At 41.7% G+C, this 20416-nt stretch overlaps 1 protein-coding gene across 2 annotated transcripts in view; it reads right to left on the reverse strand.

The window, feature by feature from the left end:
* shq1 (SHQ1, H/ACA ribonucleoprotein assembly factor) overlaps positions 1–20416 on the reverse strand; it is a 39746-nt gene that overhangs the window by 13542 nt on the left and 5788 nt on the right. For both annotated transcript variants that reach the window (XM_051948595.1, XM_022223147.2), the window contains 7 exons: positions 18416–18544; positions 18123–18283; positions 17909–18021; positions 17722–17819; positions 9943–10100; positions 9469–9522; positions 3704–3827 (listed from right to left, as the gene is read on the reverse strand). In XM_051948595.1, the coding sequence (XP_051804555.1) occupies positions 3704–3827; positions 9469–9522; positions 9943–10100; positions 17722–17819; positions 17909–18021; positions 18123–18283; positions 18416–18544 (837 nt within the window). The remainder of the gene's footprint in view (positions 1–3703; positions 3828–9468; positions 9523–9942; positions 10101–17721; positions 17820–17908; positions 18022–18122; positions 18284–18415; positions 18545–20416) is intronic.

Below are 20416 nucleotides of genomic sequence, written 5' to 3' on the forward strand. Positions count from 1 at the left end.
TCAAACGTGTTTATGTACTAAATAATGGTGCTTTCAGCCATGATTGACACCTGCGCTTTGACAGCGTGTTTTGACATTGAGGCGAGCATGCGTCATCCTTTCAATGCCACAAATGCATCACACATGCAGAAGTACACCAAAACTGCTTTTGTTATTCTGACAAATGGCTTTTTCCTTAAACTATACAACAAGCCAAACTGCCGCAGCATTTCTCCCTCTAATCAGGCATATAAATAGCCTTATGATGTGGCCAACGATCCACTGAGGGCAGGAGAAAATGCTCCTCTCCACCTCCACAGAGCCGGTTGGCATTGTCCAGAGACATTCCAGACCAATCAAAATAAACAGCACACTCACAGTGAGGAAAACCTTAAACAAACATTTGGTTCTGATTTAAAGCATGGGATCGTGTGCAGGGAACTCTGCCCTAAAAAATTCAGGGCTTGGATCACGTGAGGCAAAAACACACTTGCTTCCAAGATCCGACTTCTTTTTCAGAGGGAAGACTTATAAGTTGTTTGTAGAAAAACTGGAGGAAAGGTTGCTCCCTGCACCAGTTCAACGCCGTGCAAAGGACAAGAGAACAAGGTGTGTTAATTTGGCAAAATGCGGCTATCCAACGAGCATGGAAGAATGTGCACTCCAACAGTCTAACAGTAAGTAGTTCATAGCTGCTGAATAGGCAGGCTGGCATCATAGTGGTGGGTGTGAAATGGACCAAAAACAAAAGCCTGCTGTGTTTGTGAGACGCTAATGCAGATTCCAAAAACTGCAGCGACAGCAAAGTGAAAATGACACATTTTTTCCATTCCATGCTGTAGTTCAGGCCCCTTCAGTTACGAATGCCATCTTTGCGGTTAAAGAATTTATAGTAGATTCAAAAGTCAGATTAATGTACAGAGATCAAAACATAATAAATGAGAAAAAAATTAGTATGTCTAAATATATAAGCAAAAACACGATACAAATACCACTTTGTACTATCTCTCAATGTCTCTGTACAGTGTTCAATGTTTTTCTTAAGAGGACTAAACAGTCCATCTTTTTCAAGATATTTAAAAAGAGCAACCATTTGACTATTGTAGTCCGTTATCACTCTGACAGGGATTAAATAATTGAGCAGACTTAGTCCAATGAATGTTTTTTCGACAACATACCAAAAGTGACACACATCATCTGCAAAAATAGAAACACAGTACTGAATTTCCTATTGCTTTAAAGCACCCATATTGTACTCCATTGCAGGTTTGTGATTTCATTCTTGGGGTCGACTAGAATACGCTTGCATGCCTTAAAGACCCTCTATAATTTTTCCCGATCATTCTTTATTCAATGGCTTGCCAAAGTAGGCCCCAGACTTTTGTTATGGAAAAGTGTTAGATGGTGGCATAGGTAAGACAGAGATAGGAAACAGAAAAAAGAAACCTGGACTTCAAACAAGGCATTTCAGGCAGGTAATGACAGTATTTACTAGTAGAGTAACTTCCTTTAGTATGGAATTAAGGCTTTGTAAGTTTGTTGACCATGTCCAAAATCATGACAACACTCTAAAAGAAAGGGAAAAAACTGCAAAGCGTAATATCAGCTCTTTAATGTTTAAATGCCTTGGTAGCTGGCGTAGTCCCTCTGCTGATAAAATGTACAACACAGCAGATGGTTAGTGTCTGTAAAGGTTCCTTAACTCAAGCAAACAACATTTCTCAAACTGTATTATATGCACTCTTTCAGAAAGCAGCAGGGAGAGTTCAGCATTTGACTGATTTCACAACTAATGATGATGTGCGCGAAAGGCATGAGAGGCACATCTTCACCCTGTGTCAGGTCTAATGTGACAAGACAGTTTATCTCTGATGCTACGTTTTCCCTTCTCAGTCACACATGCACAAGCACAATCCATGCGTCTCATCCAATAAAAGATCATCAGTAGCCTGACCCTATCCTGGCCTGAATGTAAAATTTCATTACTCCTCTTGATTTTCCGTAACTAGGTCAGAGTGCCTTATTTGACCTAAAATTTGACTTCCACAGATTAAATTGCTCAAACTTTCCCAGAATGCTCCAGATGAAATTCTATAACCACTATAAAAAATAAAAAAAACACGCCTGAATGAAGCAGAGAAGCATGGCGGATGGATCTGTAACAAAGGCCACATCTGACATTCCTTGTCCTGTCCTGTCAGCACGATCATGATGGCAGCATGACCTCGAAGTCTTCCTTAATACTTCCTCGCTCCAGATCCCCCCCACCCCCCAGGCTCTCTGCTCTTCTGTACCTGCCCGGTGGCTCTTTAGTTACAGCCACTTAAGAAGCAGGTGGAGGAGCTCCTTGAGAATACTCGCCACACTGCCAGAGGGCTGTTCAAATATTTACCCCCGGATTACATTTCCTCTAAGGCCTTAACCTGTGCGCTGCCATTAATGGGTTTGTTTTGCTAATACCTATGAATGTTTGCTTTTACAGCCACTCATATGAAGTGCCTCAAAAACGGGAGCGCGCATTTCCATTTGCCTTATCCTGACAAATTAATTAGTGTTTGAAGTAACGCTGGGAGGAAACACACCCTGAGACACGCGCCGGGGTGAATTACCGTAGTGTTACAGTTCCTTAAGGAAAAGCCTTGTTCCTCATTCTTCTGTAATTCTTGTTAATAATGACGGTTATGAGCCAAGAGTGAACTTTATTAAAATGAATTATAAAATTAACCAAGCTGAATGAACTGTCATTTTTTCCTTCTATACATTGTAACAACATGAAACCTGTCTGGATGTTGAGGCTTTTTCTTATCAGGACATTATTGGTAAAACTGTAGCATGATGTTCTGCTCTGAGTTCAAAGGAAACAGAGGTATGTCAACAAGAGAACAGGATTTCTCTTGTTCGTAGGTAAAAGAAAAAAGGTGAGGAGAAAGAGTGACTAACTGCTGCTTCCCTGCCTCTCCTGATCAACTCATCTCCCTACTTAATGAGGCGAGGAAATGCTAATCTGAAGCTTAAAAGGCCTTTAATTTGCTGTCATTTACCAGCGTTAAAATCATCACAAGCTGGATAATCTTAGCCCTCACACATCCTGAGTATGTTTACACTGCTGACTTTCAGCTGTCTGCGGGGGCTTTTGATTTAAAGATTACTCTGGGCTTTGAGATATCAAAGTCAACAGTCCGCTCTCGACTAATCCACATTGCGTTCCCTGAGGGGTGGGAGCCCGGCCACTCTCCTGCTTAGCTGGAGGAATATTACTTTCAAACGCTCGCTGCAGTATGCTCAAGAAGCACTTTCTCTGAACGGCAGGCCGTTTCTGCTAGACAATACACTACAAAAGCATGGCGGCTATCAAGCTGCCTTTTCAGCAGCATAGACTTACAATCGAGCCGCATCCCACTGCTTACGGGCACGCGGCAGCCTCTATCTAACCGCACATGCTTTCACCTATTTACATATGAAAACATTGCTCAGAAGAAACCGCAGGGTATACAGAAATAATTGTCACTAATTAGCAAAGATCATGCGTTAACAGTGGACAGAAATTAAGTTGGAGTTGGCCTCTAGTCTGAACTAAAGACCACAAAACCAACCCGAGAACATGTGGCAGACATCAAAGGGTCACTACCGGTCTGCAGAGGTGAAACGTTACTGTTATAATGCTTCTTTATGAGCGTCTATGTGTGGGGGGAGGTTGCTGGTGTGGTGCTTTTAGGAGACTCACCTGACTGCAAAACCTTCGTCGTGTCATGAACAGCAGCGGAGACCAAAGAAAAGTGTCTGTAGAGGGGGTAACACAAAACCCTCCGTCCAAATGACACCAGGACCTCTTGCAGTGAGCTGTATGTCTGCAGGAAAGAGAACATGACATCCATAAAAGGATCCCGCACAAAAGCGGATCATGTTGTTATTCAAGAAGACAAAGAAAGAAAAGGAAACACAAACACTGAACTGACAGAAAAAGCTTCTTTCTGCCACATACTCCGACGCAGGAGATCTTCTCGCATTCTTACGCTGAAAACCAGCATTCTTTGGTGTGCATTTCAGTTGATGGTGCTCTAATTAGTCTTAACAACTACTCATTTATAGAGCTGGCAAAATAGGGGCTCGCAACTCTTAAACACCTCTGCAGCCCTGGCCTGTTAATTGCTGCCTCTCTTTAATCACTGCCATCACTCTCAGATGTTCTCCACACTAATAGACACACAGCCTGGAGACGGAAAGAGAGATTTGTATCCCGTTTCTTTCCCTCCTTTTCTTTGTGGCTTGTTAAGGATGTGTTGCGAGCTTGCGAGTGCGTGTCATCGGGGATCATGCTCTCCCCTGGGCTTGTTTAGCCGGAGTGTAAATAAGGTCTGCTGCTGCGGGGGGGGGGGGGACTCAGTCACACCAGCGCAGTTGACTGAGGACAAGTAAACATGCAGCAGATGGAGGGAGGAGGGACGGTGGTGTGGGTGGGATAAAGTGGTAGGGAAAGGGGAATGTCTGGCATAAGCGAAGCAAGAGAGACAGCCAGCGAGAGCATTAAAAAAAGGGATAGTGGAGAGGAGAATGGAGTGAGGAAGCAGAGTTGATATCAGCGGTGACACACAGATAGACAGACAGTCAAAGACAGAGAGGAAACCATAGTATGGCAGAATGTGAAGGGAAGAAGAGAAGCCTGGGAGGGGGGATTGAGTGAAGTGAACTGTCAATGGGAGCTGACAGCCCCGTTGACTGACTGACGAGCAGTAGAGCGCTGCCAGGCAGGTGAAGACTGTTCTTTACTTCACTGTCACCACAGCAGGAAAACTGCTACATCTCAAACCGCGGTCAAGGTCTCAGCACCCAGATCCTCCAAGAACCCTCGCTTGACTGGTTTCACAATTCCAACAGGAATGCATCTTGATCGCAAGTGGCGAGGATGCGTGTAACACCTAATGAGGACGCTCTGGGATCCCTTCGCTCACGAAACATTCAAATATGCTCTGGGACACATTTACCACACCTGCGCCAGTGTTAACTCAAATGTGTGAACATTAATGAACGATCACCTGTTCAGCTGCATCATCTGTCCTGGCAGATGGATGATACATGCAACAACTGGCAACAGCAACCTTCAACCCCCACGAGCAACAACAATAACAGAAAACAACAATACATATCTCTATTGAGCACCAGTGTGGGTCTGTAGAAACAGACGCGGCGCAGTCTTCAATGACTAAGTGTCAGCTGAGATTTAAGCTTGATTTATAGCCGAGTGTTAGGGGATAACACTGTAGCAGATGTGCTCCTCCTAAATAATTTGACTGCACTTCAAGAGCTACAACTCAACTACAGAGATGAAACTGCAAAGTGGGACGAGTAATTGTGCTTCCACAAGTGCAAGCCTCGCTCGTTTTTCCACATTAGAAATGTTAGGTGACTGACATTTGGAGCACTTCTAGAGCTTGGATGAACAGGGATCATCAGTATAAAATATTATGAGCTGAGAAAATATTGTCCAAAGCACATGCCTGAGTACACTCCAAGCAAAACATCCACTATGAGTCCCACAGTGCACTTAGGCAAGAAACATCCAATCACTAAGCTTACTATTCCATCACATGCGCTGCTAATGCCAGGTGGAGGCCAATGATTACAGGATATGGCAACAGCAGAGGTGGTTTGTGGGTATTTAGACCCACATCTTCCTGAAACGACAAAACATGATCGAGAAACTAAGCTAAAATAAGCAGCACTGGTGGTTGCAATATAAGTGTATATGGCTGGTAAAACAGTGATACTTGTTTCTGTTCTACCAATTGAAGATATTGTTCAAGAAGTATAGTAACATTCAGCCACCATCCCTCTATCATCACTAAAAGTATTAATATAGTGTGAGGAACAGAAAAAATGGATGGATAGCATACATTTATCCAGTGTTGCAGTGAACAGAGAAATTTCACTGCTGAGCTAAAAATCAAAACCTACATCTGAAAGGTATATAAAGTGAGATTTAATCCTTTGAATGGACTATAAATCCATACATGACATGATTTCTGAAACAAGGTGGGAAGTGCAATTTACAGCAGCTACATCTACAAGTAATCTGGATGTGTGCTGCACAGTGCACAGGTCTGAGGAGTCTGTCAGGTGTTTTTGCACAATGTGTTGATTAGGGTGGAATGGCTTCCACTTCAGTCTGACCTCAAATCTACGAGAAGCTGTCACGGAGTGTCACAGCACTCCAGCATCACAAAGCCAAGGGGAAATGCACATTGTTTTACACAGCATACCTGCAAATGCTTCTCTTTTCCCTCTCTTATCAGCTTATTTGTACGTCAATACCATCGCTGGTGATGTGGCAATGCAGGGTTTTCTTCCTATAAGCAGGTTTATTGTGTAATTTGGATAACTCTGCTGACTAAAATGCAGAACCTTCTCAAACCTGGATTAAACTCTGATGTAAAAACGCCTGCTGAATATCAGGTTTTACTCATCAAAGTTATTCAGATCACTCAGTGAACCTGCTTCTTGGAACAGACCACAAGAGTCAAGCATTTCTCTATAAGACTAAATAATAAGACTGATCTTATCAGTTTGACCAAGAATTTAGTTGACAGATCAAACGCCATTTCACGCTTGTGAAAACTAAAATAACAAGTCCAACACCAAGTATGTGTTTGACTAACCACCGAGGCTAAAACAAGTGATAACAGTGAGCAGAAACCAACAGAATAAAGGTGTAGTAGGATGAGAACAAACAGAGCAACTGCAATTTTTTGTCAACCACTTCTCCTAGATGCAGACATCAACAGGCCCTGGAGGAGGGAGAGAATTAACCATGTCCTGCTGTTTTGGCATGTCAGCATCAAAAACAAACTTATCTGAAAACAATGCTGTGGATGGGACCCAGTTTGACACAAAAAACCATCCAATTTATTCTCCTATTGTGGTCCTGCGTTAAGATGTTTGATAAGCTGCTCCCACACAGGGAGACACTCCTATTCCTAAGGCCATTCACACACACATTACACACTCAAGTGATTATCCAGTGGCAGGCTGAGCAGGCAGACCAAACATACTTTTATTTGCTCTTTGAACTGGAAGCACCTGTTCCTACTGCTGTGCAGCCTTCAGGTTGTGTGCCTGCAGGCCTAAGGTAGTGACACAGAGCCTGGACGTGGACTGTTCATCTTAGTGCAAAAATCAGTGATGGACATGTCTGGAAAAATCAGCAGGGGGTTTCACAAAGTTTGTTTCCAAAGCAGCTCCTTGCCAACATAAACCTAACTCGAAAAATAAAAGATCTGCCTCTGTGAGAAAGTCATCATTACGCCAGAAAGGAAAAACTCTGAGCCCTGTTGGATTCACTCTCCAACCAGAATTACTGCCTCCAGTTGTTTGCCTCTGCCAGTCAGTCAAGGTGCAGTATATATCCATGTCCGTTCAGATTTACACGATATATGCAGTGCAGATTTTTGAGGATTTTTTTTAACTGACTTGTATTTTTTGGGCAAAGTGGAATTTACTACATTGACAAGAATCATTCCAGGGAAAAATGTTCTGTCATAAACGGGTGGAGACTATGAATGTTGCAAGAAAAAAGCTGCAAATTTTAAAAGGTGGATGCTTCAACGTGACAGCCCATACCATCTACACAGTATTAGACCAAGTGCTCCTGAGTACTGGCACAGCATAATGGCAAGGAAAGTGTTTCTGGAGTTTTTTGTCACAGTGAAGCTGACTTTTTGGATATTAAATGTCATCTCTATCCTATTGGACATTTGCATGAAATTTAATCATTATTTGCTCATCGATTTTTGAGCCATAGTCAAAAATGTGTTGCGAGGTCACCATGATCATGACCTTTGACCTCTGGCCATGAAATCCAATCAGCTCATAAAGAACAAGCTGAAGTCTATGTTAACTTTGAAAATGTTCCTTCCAGGTGTTCACAAGAATGGGATGTACTTTCTGTGTACTTTTGCTTATTTAGCGCTGAAGATGTAATTTTAACTGGAGATTGCTTTTCTGATGAATCTACACTAAATAACCACAATGACAAAATTAATACAGAGCATCATTATAATGAAGCATGGTGGTGGCAGCATCATGCCTTTGGGTGCTTCTCAGCAGCATGGACAGACAGACTTTTCAGAAACAAGGGAAGGATGAATGAAATCAAATTCAGAGAGCTCCTTGAAGAAAACCTGTTCCAGAATGAATGTGATTTGAGACTGGGGTGAGGATTCAACTTTTAGTACATCAGTGAACCAAAATGCTGGTGTGGCTTCAGGATGTTCCCCTGTCTCAGTGGCCACACCAAAGCCCAAACTTAAACCCCAAAGAGCATCTATGGAAAGACCTGAAGATGGCAGTTCACAGATGCTTCCCATCCAGTCTGATGGAGCTTGACAGGATCTGTCAGGAAGACTGAGAGAGACTCCCCAAATCCAGGTGTACAAAGCCTGTAGAGACTGTAGACTGATGGGGAAAATGCCAATTTTATCAAAGCAAAAACGAATTCTCACACAAACTAAAGCGCGCAAGACATTAAGTGATCAGAAGACTTCCTGACAAATTAACATCTGTCCATTTGTTGCCTAGTGAAAGCTAGTGATGGAACTGCAATAGCATTTTATTTGGTGCTTTTTTCATTTCGGTAACTGATCAAATAAACCGCAACCAATAAAACTTTCAGAAAAACTCTTCAGCTCTGTGTTCGTGTTCTGGCATCAAGCCAAGTTGGACGTTTATAGACCAGAGAGACAAAGTCAGCAAAAAGCTCTGAAAATATGATAAGAGCCCAGATGCGCTAAGGAATAGCAGAGCCAAAGTTTTCACAGCAGGGTGGCAGCAAGACCTTTCAACATGTGCTCTGAATACGCAGCTTTAACTCGATGGAAACCAGTCCCATCTGTGAATGAGCCCCCACCCTTAGTTTACCACAGAAAATTTAAAAAGCAGAAGTGTTGAACGCTGCTTTACATGAGGATTATAAAACAGGAAGAAATGTTTAGAGGCCACATTAATGAGTTCACACAAAGTCATTGTTAACATGGAAACGAAGGCAAACTGAAGCAGAAAGACAATACGGGGGGTATTTACTGATGATTCGTTGAAGGTGTTAAACAGAAATAATGTCTGTTCCTATATACTTATGGGACTGCGCCAAGGTTTCACAATGGCAAAAAGCTCAACAACAGACAAAAACTGTCCTTCACAATCCATATCTTTCTAGACAACAAATCTCAAAGTAGATCAGGAACCAAGATTATTTAGTTATACCTGCAGTTTGGTTCATTTACATTGGGGATCTAAGTAAAACTTTACAAGAGACGGTAATGTATGACATGCTTAGTAGACATCTCCTTGTGTGTCACTAAAAAAAGGTCAAAACTGATGTGTCTAATCACACATTTATAGTAATGTTTAAATGTGTTCATTGACCCTATTAAAAAATTGTGTAACAGCAAGTAAATAAGGATCACTGCTCATCTTATTTCATTGTATTAACGGACTCACCTCCAGCCAGCACAGAGTCCCACTGAGTTTTCTGATAGTCCACGGTGACTCCACCTGCAGCAGAAGGGATTCACTCTTTATCACAATAACAACACACAAGATATACTATAAACAGATTGCAATAAATTCTACTTGGACAAATGCAGCTCAGAGCTTTCTTCATAGTGAAAAAACAGGCTACAAGGAATTTTAAGTGAAGTGGGGGACGTGATCTGGACTCTCTCCATAGTCTAACATCCCAAGTGGAAATTTAAGTGCTCACCCATGACACATTCACCTCGCTTTTATGCAGCTACCTCAGAAGAGTGACACAAAGAGGCCTGGACTGAGCTCGGGGATCTGCTGGTAATCTCTTAAGGCTCTGAACGAAATGGAAGGAGGTCTAAAGGATGTGAGGATATAAGGCTTTGTCATCCAAGGCCTAAGTGCTGCTCAGGAAGAGTTGCCTCTTCACACATACATACACACACTCACATTGTGCTCTCCTTCTGTAGAGCGCACTTCATAGGAGTAAGCCAGCAGGATGTCGACGAGGCCGAGCCACGCTTGGTGACGGGACGTCTTGTCCAACAGGTAGGAGCGGTTGGTGAATTTCCTCAGCTGCTCTTTCTCATCATCGGTAAATGATATAGCTGCATGAGAACAAAGACGTTATAGTCAAAAGAAGTGAGACAGTCCAGTATCCAACATCTGTAAAAGTGATTCTGTGAAATGCAAAAGAATCCAGCAGTGGGTGTCGGAAGCGGTCACAGTGGTTAGGTGGAGGAGGAGTTGCACACACTCCTTTGCACATGTAAGCCTCTGATGTAAAGTCGGTGTATGACTTTACAAACCGTCCACACCACCAACGTGTAATTCCAGCGTGCTTTAAAGCCACAAGTTAAAAACACAAAGCAATCATTTTCACATCAAATACATACTGACACCGTCATGCATCAATATAATAAAGGCACAGGGTTTGAGTACAGGGATAAACAGCTTAATAAAAGTAGGTTTAGTGACCTAAGTCTCTAAGATTATGTCCACACTAAGCCGGATAAATATGAGATGAATGTAGTTTTGCTAAACTCATGTTTCAGTTTGAGACCTTTTGAAAAACAAGTGCAGTAGGGTTAAATGGGGGCAGACTGGTCACCAACTTCCTCCAAATCCTGAAAAAACCCAAGATTTTTAGTGTTGCTTGTGACACTGGATGCATCTGATAAAACAAAAATCCCTTCTCTAAATCTCACACAGCAGTCAAAGATACGGTACAATCCTGAAATTTCACTGATATTCCAAATACTTTTCAAGTTAAAACACTTTAGACTTAATGTAATCAGATTATAGACTGATGATACTGGATCAGTTAACAAATTTCGGACTAAAATGAAGCCCAATAATGATCAGACCACAGGAAGAATAGCTGCTGCTTTGCAAAATCTAACAGGGAATCTTAATAAAACAAACAAACAAACAAAGCCTGCAATTATTTTTACATGTATAACCATTAATCACGATACAAAACAATCTTTATATCCCTTAGAGGTCTTTAAATTATGACCAAGACACATACAAAAGTTGATTTTGCCATTTAACGCTTTGGTGAATCTGTTCTTCAGTTTCTTGCTACATATGAGCTGACATACACACCAGGACAGCTTTATCCGTAATAAAAGGGCTTTCACACAGCAACGCTCAAATTAGCTTTGACAAATAGCAACATGGCATCCACAATGAGGCACCCAGTCAGGCACGGACAGCAAACAGGGGAAGAAGCTGATGCTGGGAGTTTGTCTGAATTCTCTGAATTACATGACACAAGTCGGTAATTGTGAAAAGAACCTTGACATTATCTTGAAAACAGGTTTCTATCTAAGTAAGCATATCAGGTGTGTTATATGTAGAAAATGTGTGTAAAATAGCTTTGGTCTGCCATGTGTTCCTCCTCAAAAGCTCTATAGAGCTGTTAAAGTCTCTTAATGGAAGTAATGAGGTGAAGAGGTATGATTCATTTTCATGAATTTTAAATTTTTATCTTGTTATACTCAGTACTCAGCAATTCTCCTGAGCCGTGTGCTGAACCCAGCAGGGAGTGCAGCTCATGTTGTGTTGTATCTGAACGGCCCATATGCCAGTCTAGCTCAAAATCAAACACTCATACAAGGGGGACACTAAAACCCTGAATATCAAAGCGCAGAGCAACACCCAATAAGTGCATATCAAGTACGGATGGTAGCCTAAAAAAACAACAATATCCAGGAATTTCCCCAACTCCTCAAACCAGAGTCAATATAAAGATACAGCATGACAAGGACTTTGTATTTTTTCCTACACAGTGTTAGCACAGAGCCAAGATGGTCATACATGGTTAACTGTTAAAATTAATGAAATACAGTGATTGCTTTTTCATAAGCCTGTGAAAAAAACAGCCACTGTATTAACAACATAATACTGTACAATAAAAGCTTTCTGTAACCACTGACACACGGATTTTCTGCAAAATAAGTCGGCTGTGTTAGAAATGTGAAGAACTGTCAAAGAAAACAGCAGGCTACTTTGATAAAGAACACAAAATAACGACTCATTTAAGGTGCTGAGATTCCGTCTGTCACTAGGTGATAACTGGCCCCACAAAACCCGAAGAATTAAACACAGAGAACAGCTGCACAACTCCCAGGGTTTACTGGAGGAAATAAATTAGATGAGACTAAATGTTTGGACACATCTAACAAATAAAACAAAGTCTACCCCATTTTTCCTGTGTTAGAGGTATGGTCCTCCGCCGTAAAAAAAATAAAAATCTATAACATTATTGAATAGAATCTCATCACAACAAACTTGAGCAGTGTGGGTTTTACATGAAATAATCCTCATACCTGATCTACATGATGGAGCGACTTGTTGACTGTCCAGCTGCTGGAAACAGCTGCTCCGCCAGGACTTGTCCACAAATACTGTCACAATCCAACATGGCCGGTTTGGGAAATCTGTCAGTATTTTCTGCTCAAGGTTTTTTTTTCTCTGTTAAAAGGGTTTTTCTTGCCACTGTCGCCTTGGGGCTTGCTCTGGGGGTCAGGCATATGGGTTCTGTAAAGCGTCTTGAGACAATCTGACTGTAATTGGCGCTATATAAATAAAACTGATTTGACTTTAGTGTCACTGCTAAAACATGCTTATCCCCAAAGCAGAAGAGCGTCACTGATACACTTCATCACTTTTTAGTTTAATGTTGGTGAAAGCATGTAATCAGAGTCCTTCAGCTCAGACGGCTAGCTAAACCGTACAGCAGGCAGATGGTAACTCAGAGGAATTTCACAACTTTAGGCAGCAGTTTCTATCAGCATGTCTGCCACAGTGAGTAGACTAAAACAAAAAGCTTTGTTTTAGAATTAATGGTACCATCGAGGGTCCAAGTGGCTCAACTGGGTGCTCCAACAAATCTACAATCAGCTTTCTGATAGTTAAACTGCATGTTGCTCATCATCTGTATTATTTGTTCACCATTTTATTCAATTTAATTGAATATATAACAACAAATAATGAAAATCCATAATTTGGATGTGTTCCGTTAAGCCATAATGCTGGGAAAAAATAAGATTTAAGCAATTTTGTGAGTTTGTTTTTAAAATTAAATAGATTTTTTGTCCTCTTCCGACACGTAAACTAATGAATGCAAATAAAGAACGCAAGAATAAATCTCAGGAAAAACATATTTTATGATTAATTATCTCCCGTCTTGTATTTATAACCTAATCGTTCGCTGTTTGCAATTTTCACATCTTTAGAGAACCATCAACTCTATTTGACGGGGTTAAAGTAAAGGAGATCACAAAGAGCAGGAGTGCAAGTGTTTCAGTGTGGATGGTGATGAAAAGCAACCTGAATGCACCTCGTTTTCTCACGTAAACAGGTTTTGACTCTTATTAACCAATAAATGGCTTTTCTGGCTCAGACGATGATAAAGTCCCTGTTGAGGAGCATGTGATGAGCATAAACAAAATAGGCCATAGAGTCCCACATTAAATGAATAAAATTAGCGATGCCAATACCATTTATGCGTTTGACAGCTGAGCGGCTCCGCATTAAGAAAATTTAGAGCTCCGTTATATGAAAATATCTGAAAAGCGCTGCTTCCGTGCTCTCTGCAAATTCACTAACTGTTGCCTTTTGAAAGAGACATCTGCTTAATGGGGATCTGTGGCAAACCTAATGGGGCGACACAAACAGACTTCAATCCTATTTAAGCAATCTGCATCGTTCAGCATTGAAAGGCGCGCCGAACGTCTGCAGCAGTGTGCTGTAACTCAACAGTTTTCTTCCCTCCCGGCAGCCTATACAACAGCTGAAAGCAATTCCTCTCTCTGCATGAGAAAAGGAGAGTCCCTACCCAGAGCCCCTGATGTGCAAGGTGTGTATTGGCTGGAGCACACACACACACACACACACATACGCACACATACACACACAGAGCCTCAGAATGATCTCTCTGGCTGCAGTGGGAACTTGGCTCTGCTGCGAAGGAGATTCCTGCTGCATTACGTCAGGTTTTAGCTCCCTGCAGACACTACCTGGGTCCCTCGTCAGTGCAGCTGCAGAGGGAGCCGAACACACAAAGATCTGCATGCACGTGCACCCACATCTGTGCACATTGTTTTCGGAACACACGCATCGAGAAGAGCAGCGGAGAGAAAGAGAGAAAAAAAAAAAACACACAAAATTGGCACGCCGACTTGCAGAGTCACAAACAACAGATATCCAAGCAAATGTGCAGGAATTGCCTTTCAAACAGACACAAATGCACGTGACGCACAGGAATAAAAATCATGTATGTAATTATTGACATAGAGTGAATGGATTTATGGGTAGCGCATTCAAATGACATTTGAGGACACATGTTGCACCACCACATGTGCAACTGAAACTGATACTCCTGTCACCTAAATCCAAAATCTGACTAAAACTGAGCACCCACTCTCTTTAAAGATGAACACAGCAGCGTTGTGATACTGATGTATTTTCTATTAACGCTGCAGACCTGATGGATTTACCCGCCACCGTGTTCATTCATCTCCACTATGAAGCCAGTCAATTCTAGAGGGCATTAGCGTGCAGCGTATGAGGGCTTCTGCTGATTGCAAATTAATTTCTGACCTAATTCCTCCAGTTGGAACGGCAGCCTGGCTCGTCACCGCACTCTACAGGTCCAGATGGCCTGATGGCATGGAGCAAATATGCTTCGTCAAAATACTGCTGAGGGTTGGAAAACGCTCCCAGAATCTCGCAAATGCTAGAGGTCAATGTATGACCTTGCATGACAAATACGGTTAATTTTGCGCATTCCCACTGTGATGGTGTCAAGAATCAAACCAAAGGGATATTTAATGAAGAGTCTGCTCAAACCCTGAACGTGATTACTGTGGGTAGCCTAAATCAACAGACGACTAAGTTGGTCAAAGGTCAGATTTCTAAACTCAGCCATAACAAAGTGCAGCAGGTAGAGAGAGGCCGAGCTGTCAGGATCGTTTAGGCTGGACCAGTGCGTTAATACAGGCCTCCAGTGGACAGCTGTGGCCCGTCAGTGTGCTGGCCCTGACACTGGAGAGCACAAAGGGGCCGGTTTCTACTTCATTAGCACTTGTGTCCACATCCATCTGTCAGGTGACATATATATCAGACTTAGCAGAAGTGAAGGAGGGGGTGGGGTCTTTAAAACAAACACACAGAGGACTAGCAGTTCTCCATTTGAAATACACGACAGAATCATGAGCGCGCTTTCGAGATCTGACGGCAAAGCTGCTTAAATCTCCTGACCGACACCATTCTTCACACTCAGCTGAGGCTAATGCTGTTTGAGCTGTCAATCAAGCCATTAGGTTTAATTTGGCCCATTTATCTACGCCTGGGCTCCCGACTGAGCCACTCTGTCTTAGAATGCAGAATGAGCGGAGGGAGCCGGCGGGGCTACGGGGAACCGTAATGCTCTTTGGAGGGAGGCTAAACTCAGACGGCAGCTAATGGCCTTTGCATCACTGACTGATGGCTGCTCGTCTGCGATCGGGCCCTCGCGCTGGTAGAAACATGACCGGCAGCAGCACTCTCTCCTGCGATAATGCTATCTGTTCAATCTAAATCCTCTTCTAAGCGTGCAACATCCGTGCACTACACATAAGCTGTAGCTGTGAGCCACGCGCCTGCTTAAAACAGTGGAAGTGCTGGAATTAGCAAGCTGTTAGGAGAGCAGGGTGGTACAATTAAGGAGTCAATGCCATGATGGGGTTCACAAGCTATCACTCCAGTGGAAATGAAGCTGCAAGGCTCCAGGCACTAATTTAAAACAGACAGGAAGCGATTGGAAAAAGACAACCTGAATTTAAAAAAAGAAAGATAGATAAGAAGGTAGGAAGAGAGGCTTTTTTTAATTGTCACACTAACTTGGCAGTCTCAGCACTCTAAACGTCTAAATTGGTCAACAGGCAGCAGGGGGATGTAGTGATTAGGGAAGGTCCAAGGTCAATGTCTGATAATGGCGAGTGTCTTTCCTGTTGAAATGCCCTGAGGCTCTTTAGGAGAGAGTGCAACTCTGTAGCCGACTAGCTGAGGTCCGCCTTTCCTTAAGAAGGGGGGCGGTGAAAAGACTCATGTGTCCACTGGGAATTCATTTATCGTCAGAGAACAATGTCGGTGTCTGGCAGACACAAAGCTCAGCTATCACATTCCTGGTTGCAATACAATATTTCAATTCACTACAGTATTTGAGGAAGATTTGAAACAGCACAACTGGGAACAATAAAAATGATCCATAAGAATAGTTTCATTTGGTCAGACAGTAAACAATGCATGATTGCCCTACCAATTTTTGCAACTTCCTGCCACCTTCTGGTAGCCTTCAGTCACTACTTTGTTGGTGTCTCACTTCATTTGTATGTGTAAGATTTTTCAATTTTTGAGCATTGAGGACGGTAAACCATGCACTGCCACATGTGTGTAATATTCAAAACGGATTTGGGGGCAGACAGGAAAATAAACATTATCAGGCCGCCACTTCAAAAATACACCTACAAGTAGGTTATAATAGTTGTAATAGAGGGATAGTTTACTATGCACAGTGCAGCACAATGGATCGGTGGTCAGCACTGTCGCCTTGCAGCTACAAGATCTCTGGTTTGCATACTGGCCTGGGATCTTTCTGCATGGAGTTTGCATGTTCTCCAGGTACTCAAGCTTCCTCCCACAGTTCAAAAACATGCTGAGATTAATTGGTGATTCCAAATTTTCCGTAGGTGTGAATGTGAGTGTAATCGTTTGTCTCTATGTGTAGCTCTGTGATAGACTGGTGACCTGACCAGGGTGTCTCCTGCTTTTGCCCTAAGTCAGCTGATACAGTCTCTTTGCCCACCTGCAACCCTAATGAGGATTAAGTGTATAGAGGATGTGTATAGTGGATGGATGGATGGTTTATGAACATCACTACAAAAACACAAAAGATAACAGCAAAAGATAACAGGAAAATCCACCCATTAATTCAGTTTCATCAATTAAATCTTGTTGTAGTCCGTATAAGCAATAATCAAACAGGATAGCTGAGAAATCATTTACACCAATTCAGACCCCATAAATCAGTACTGATGATAAAATCGAATGCTTCTTAAATAAATAATATATTTTTTCAACCTTTCAGTTAAACACGATAGATTTTGTTTTGGGGGAATATATTCAGGTGAAAGAGACAGTTTGTACATCCTACAGGTTAGCTGAGGGGGCTGCGTCTGTGTTTTACCACATTTAAAGGGCAAACACACTATTTCATACACTAAATATTCTCAGTTATTGTGCCCTGCTGTTGATGTTTTCTTAGTTAACGATGGGAAGCAACTGAATACATTTATTCAAATATGATTGTCACGTTTGAGTTTGATACTATTCCACTACATCCCAGAGAAAAATTCTGCACTTTTTACATTTCAATGTATTTAACAGCGAGAGTTACAAGTAATATCTACAACTGATAGGTGCATAAAATACATGTTTTAATGTATTGCTAATAATGTTTCTACTCTTTTACTTAAAATCTGACGCAGGACTTTTAATTGCAATGCTGTTATTTTACACTGTATTGTTGCATTGGTTGCTTTTAATTAAGTAGACGATCTTAGCACTTTTTCGTTTTTTTCTAAAAACAGCATCTTTATCTTGATGGCAAGCAACACATTTCAGATTTAATTTCTAATACATCACATCTCCGTAGATCATGACACTCTGATATAAACTCACCAGATTCTTCCTCCTGCTCTGTAGAAGGGCTCACTTTTGCCCACCATGGCTTAAACTTCAGCAGCGCCTTTATCTCATCATCCTCAAACAAATCAGCCCTGCACAGACACATGGATGTTAGCAGAGCAGAATAACACAGAAATAAAGCCCTGTCTCTGTCAGAGGGTTTTTGCTCTGTTAAACTCACAGATAATGGTCAGGAGAGAAGGCAGATGTCTCTGCTTCCAGTCGTTCCTGCCTCCTCTGTGCTGCTGACATTCCTTCTGGGTTTTTGACGTCGATCACGTCGGTGAGTTCTTCCTGTCGGGACATTCGCAGCATGTACAATCTAGTAAAGTCATTTAAACTACATCTGAAAGACAAGTTCAGAACTGCAAAGAACATCTATACATTTATCTCACCTGCAATCGGGCAAATACTCCAGACCTCTGATTTCCAAAGCCATATTTCTGCAGGGCACTCAGCTCCTCCTCAGATCTCTCTACGTAAACCTCCTGCTCAACCTGCCAGTCAAACTCTTCTTCATCTTCCTCTTCATTTTCTGCTGCACTTTCACTGCATTCTTTTGAAGTGTTAAGAAGCCAGTTGATTCCAGGTTAGTGCCACATCCATTCCAAGTTATCTTTCCCACCCATGTGCTCAAAGTGAAAGCCGACTTCACAAACAAGTTAAACGATGGATAAATATGACATACCTGCACTAACATCTTCCACCAGTGGTTTTGCTGATCGGGAGCCTTTAGGGGCGAGGAGACTTGTCAGCATCTGAAGCCCTTCAAAGTGCTCTCCGGGTGTCTCTTTAGGCACCTGAAGGGTGAAAAGACCTGCAGCAACAGAGGACATGAACGGGAGGATTTCAGCCGTTACAGAGCCCCGATTTAAAAAGATCCATACGATTAAGACACACTGGGTTACTCCAGGGTTTGAGTTAAGCTTAAGTTGTGGCTAATACACAGAGAAAGCAATTTAACAGCAGCTTTCATATGCAGAAAAAGTGAAAAACAGCTAAAAACATCTTTATTCAGCACTTCCCAGTAGTACAGAAGAATTCTTAATAATATAATCATTTACGTCTGAACACAGGTAAACAGCATACAGTGGATGTGTCCATTACTATTTAAAATGATTAACACATTGACACAAGTTTGTGGTAAAACACACATTAGATGATGAGCTTCCTGTTCACACTGAGAGCACAACACAGTCCCAGTAGTTCAACTATTAGTTAACAGCACGCTATCCAACACAAAAATATTTTACAGCCAACATTCCTGCTTCTCATAGGCAGGAGAAAATATTGAAGAATTTTGAAGAATAAATTCCATAAGAAGTCTTTGCTGAGGTAACTTATTTCAGCGCTTTTGAGGACATTTTTGCACTTTTTCTGCCTTGAAATTAATTAGAGGAATTAATTTTCCATCACAATAATTCCTTGTTACATTTAAAATGGTTTAAATATAACTCAGTACTGTTGCTTCTTCAACTATGCATGGGTATATGAATATTCAAATGAGTTCCTGCCTGCAGCTGGAGCACACCTGCTCTCCTTTGGTGCTGCTCAAAAGCAGCACTCAACACTACACAACGGGGAATTTTAATATTTGAGTAATTCACCCACATGTTTCAGCCAAAAACCAATTTGAAAGAAGAAAAATGATAAAGTGAGTCGACAGGGTTTGTCCTTTAGGTCTGTTATGTATAAAATACTGGTTGTTTGAATCTGTGTTTTGGGGATGATAAATAATGAATTAATCAACAAGTTCTTTTTAAATATCACATTTGACTCTGGCAGTTTCAGAGGATAATTCTGATAGTGGAATCATTGCTTTTTAAATGTGAAATACTGTCAGGGAAGATTAAAATGAAGTTCTGTCTGACAACATGTTTGAAAAAGAGACATTAAGTGACAACATAATACAGATTTCAAAACACTAATTTAAATAGGCTGATTATTAAAGTAACAGATTTGAATCAAGTATATTTTTTACACCAAACATTGCTGATCAATCAGGCCATCTGTGCAACGCTTCAAACTTAAGGAGCTGTTTTACAAACTGCTATTAAAACTAAACAGGCAATACATGATTGATGACTTGGACGATTTGGCCACACCACAGAGATAATCTGATGGCTGCCTAAAGACCTCATAAAATTTCAATGCACCCAAGTGTTGCAGCCTAGAAGTGCTTTACAATAGAAGCTGACTAATTGCTTTGAGATGCAGGCCTTGCAGAAAGGAGAGCCGGAGAAGAGGGATCTTAATGATTGCTCATTATAAGTCTAAACAAGGACACTCATTAGCTGAGCTTTATTAGCAGATGTTGCAGGCTTATTTAGACACAGCGTGTTAACTGGGGCCATGCTGATAGACAGGCAGCGAGGTGTCAGGGTCCATAAGGCAGACGTCTCCATAAAGACAACTTCATTATAACTGATTACGTGCAGCAGAAAGTCACAGACACATCACGGTGACAGAAAGTAGCGTATACTCATGAACGCCACGCCAACAGTCATTATGATTTGTTTGTTATAAAGTTAAAGAAAATCCCACAGAAGCTGCCAGTGTCCCTGCGCAAAGAGCTGCCTGCAGGCTGTAATCATTATGACATTACAGATGGTTCCAGTGGCCCTTTAAATCGGATGAAATAACGCAATCAGTTAGGCTAATTTACCATGGCTGATAGACTGAAGCACAA

This window comes from Acanthochromis polyacanthus, chromosome 5 (assembly GCF_021347895.1).
Source record: "Acanthochromis polyacanthus isolate Apoly-LR-REF ecotype Palm Island chromosome 5, KAUST_Apoly_ChrSc, whole genome shotgun sequence".
Taxonomy (NCBI): Eukaryota; Metazoa; Chordata; class Actinopteri; family Pomacentridae; genus Acanthochromis; species Acanthochromis polyacanthus.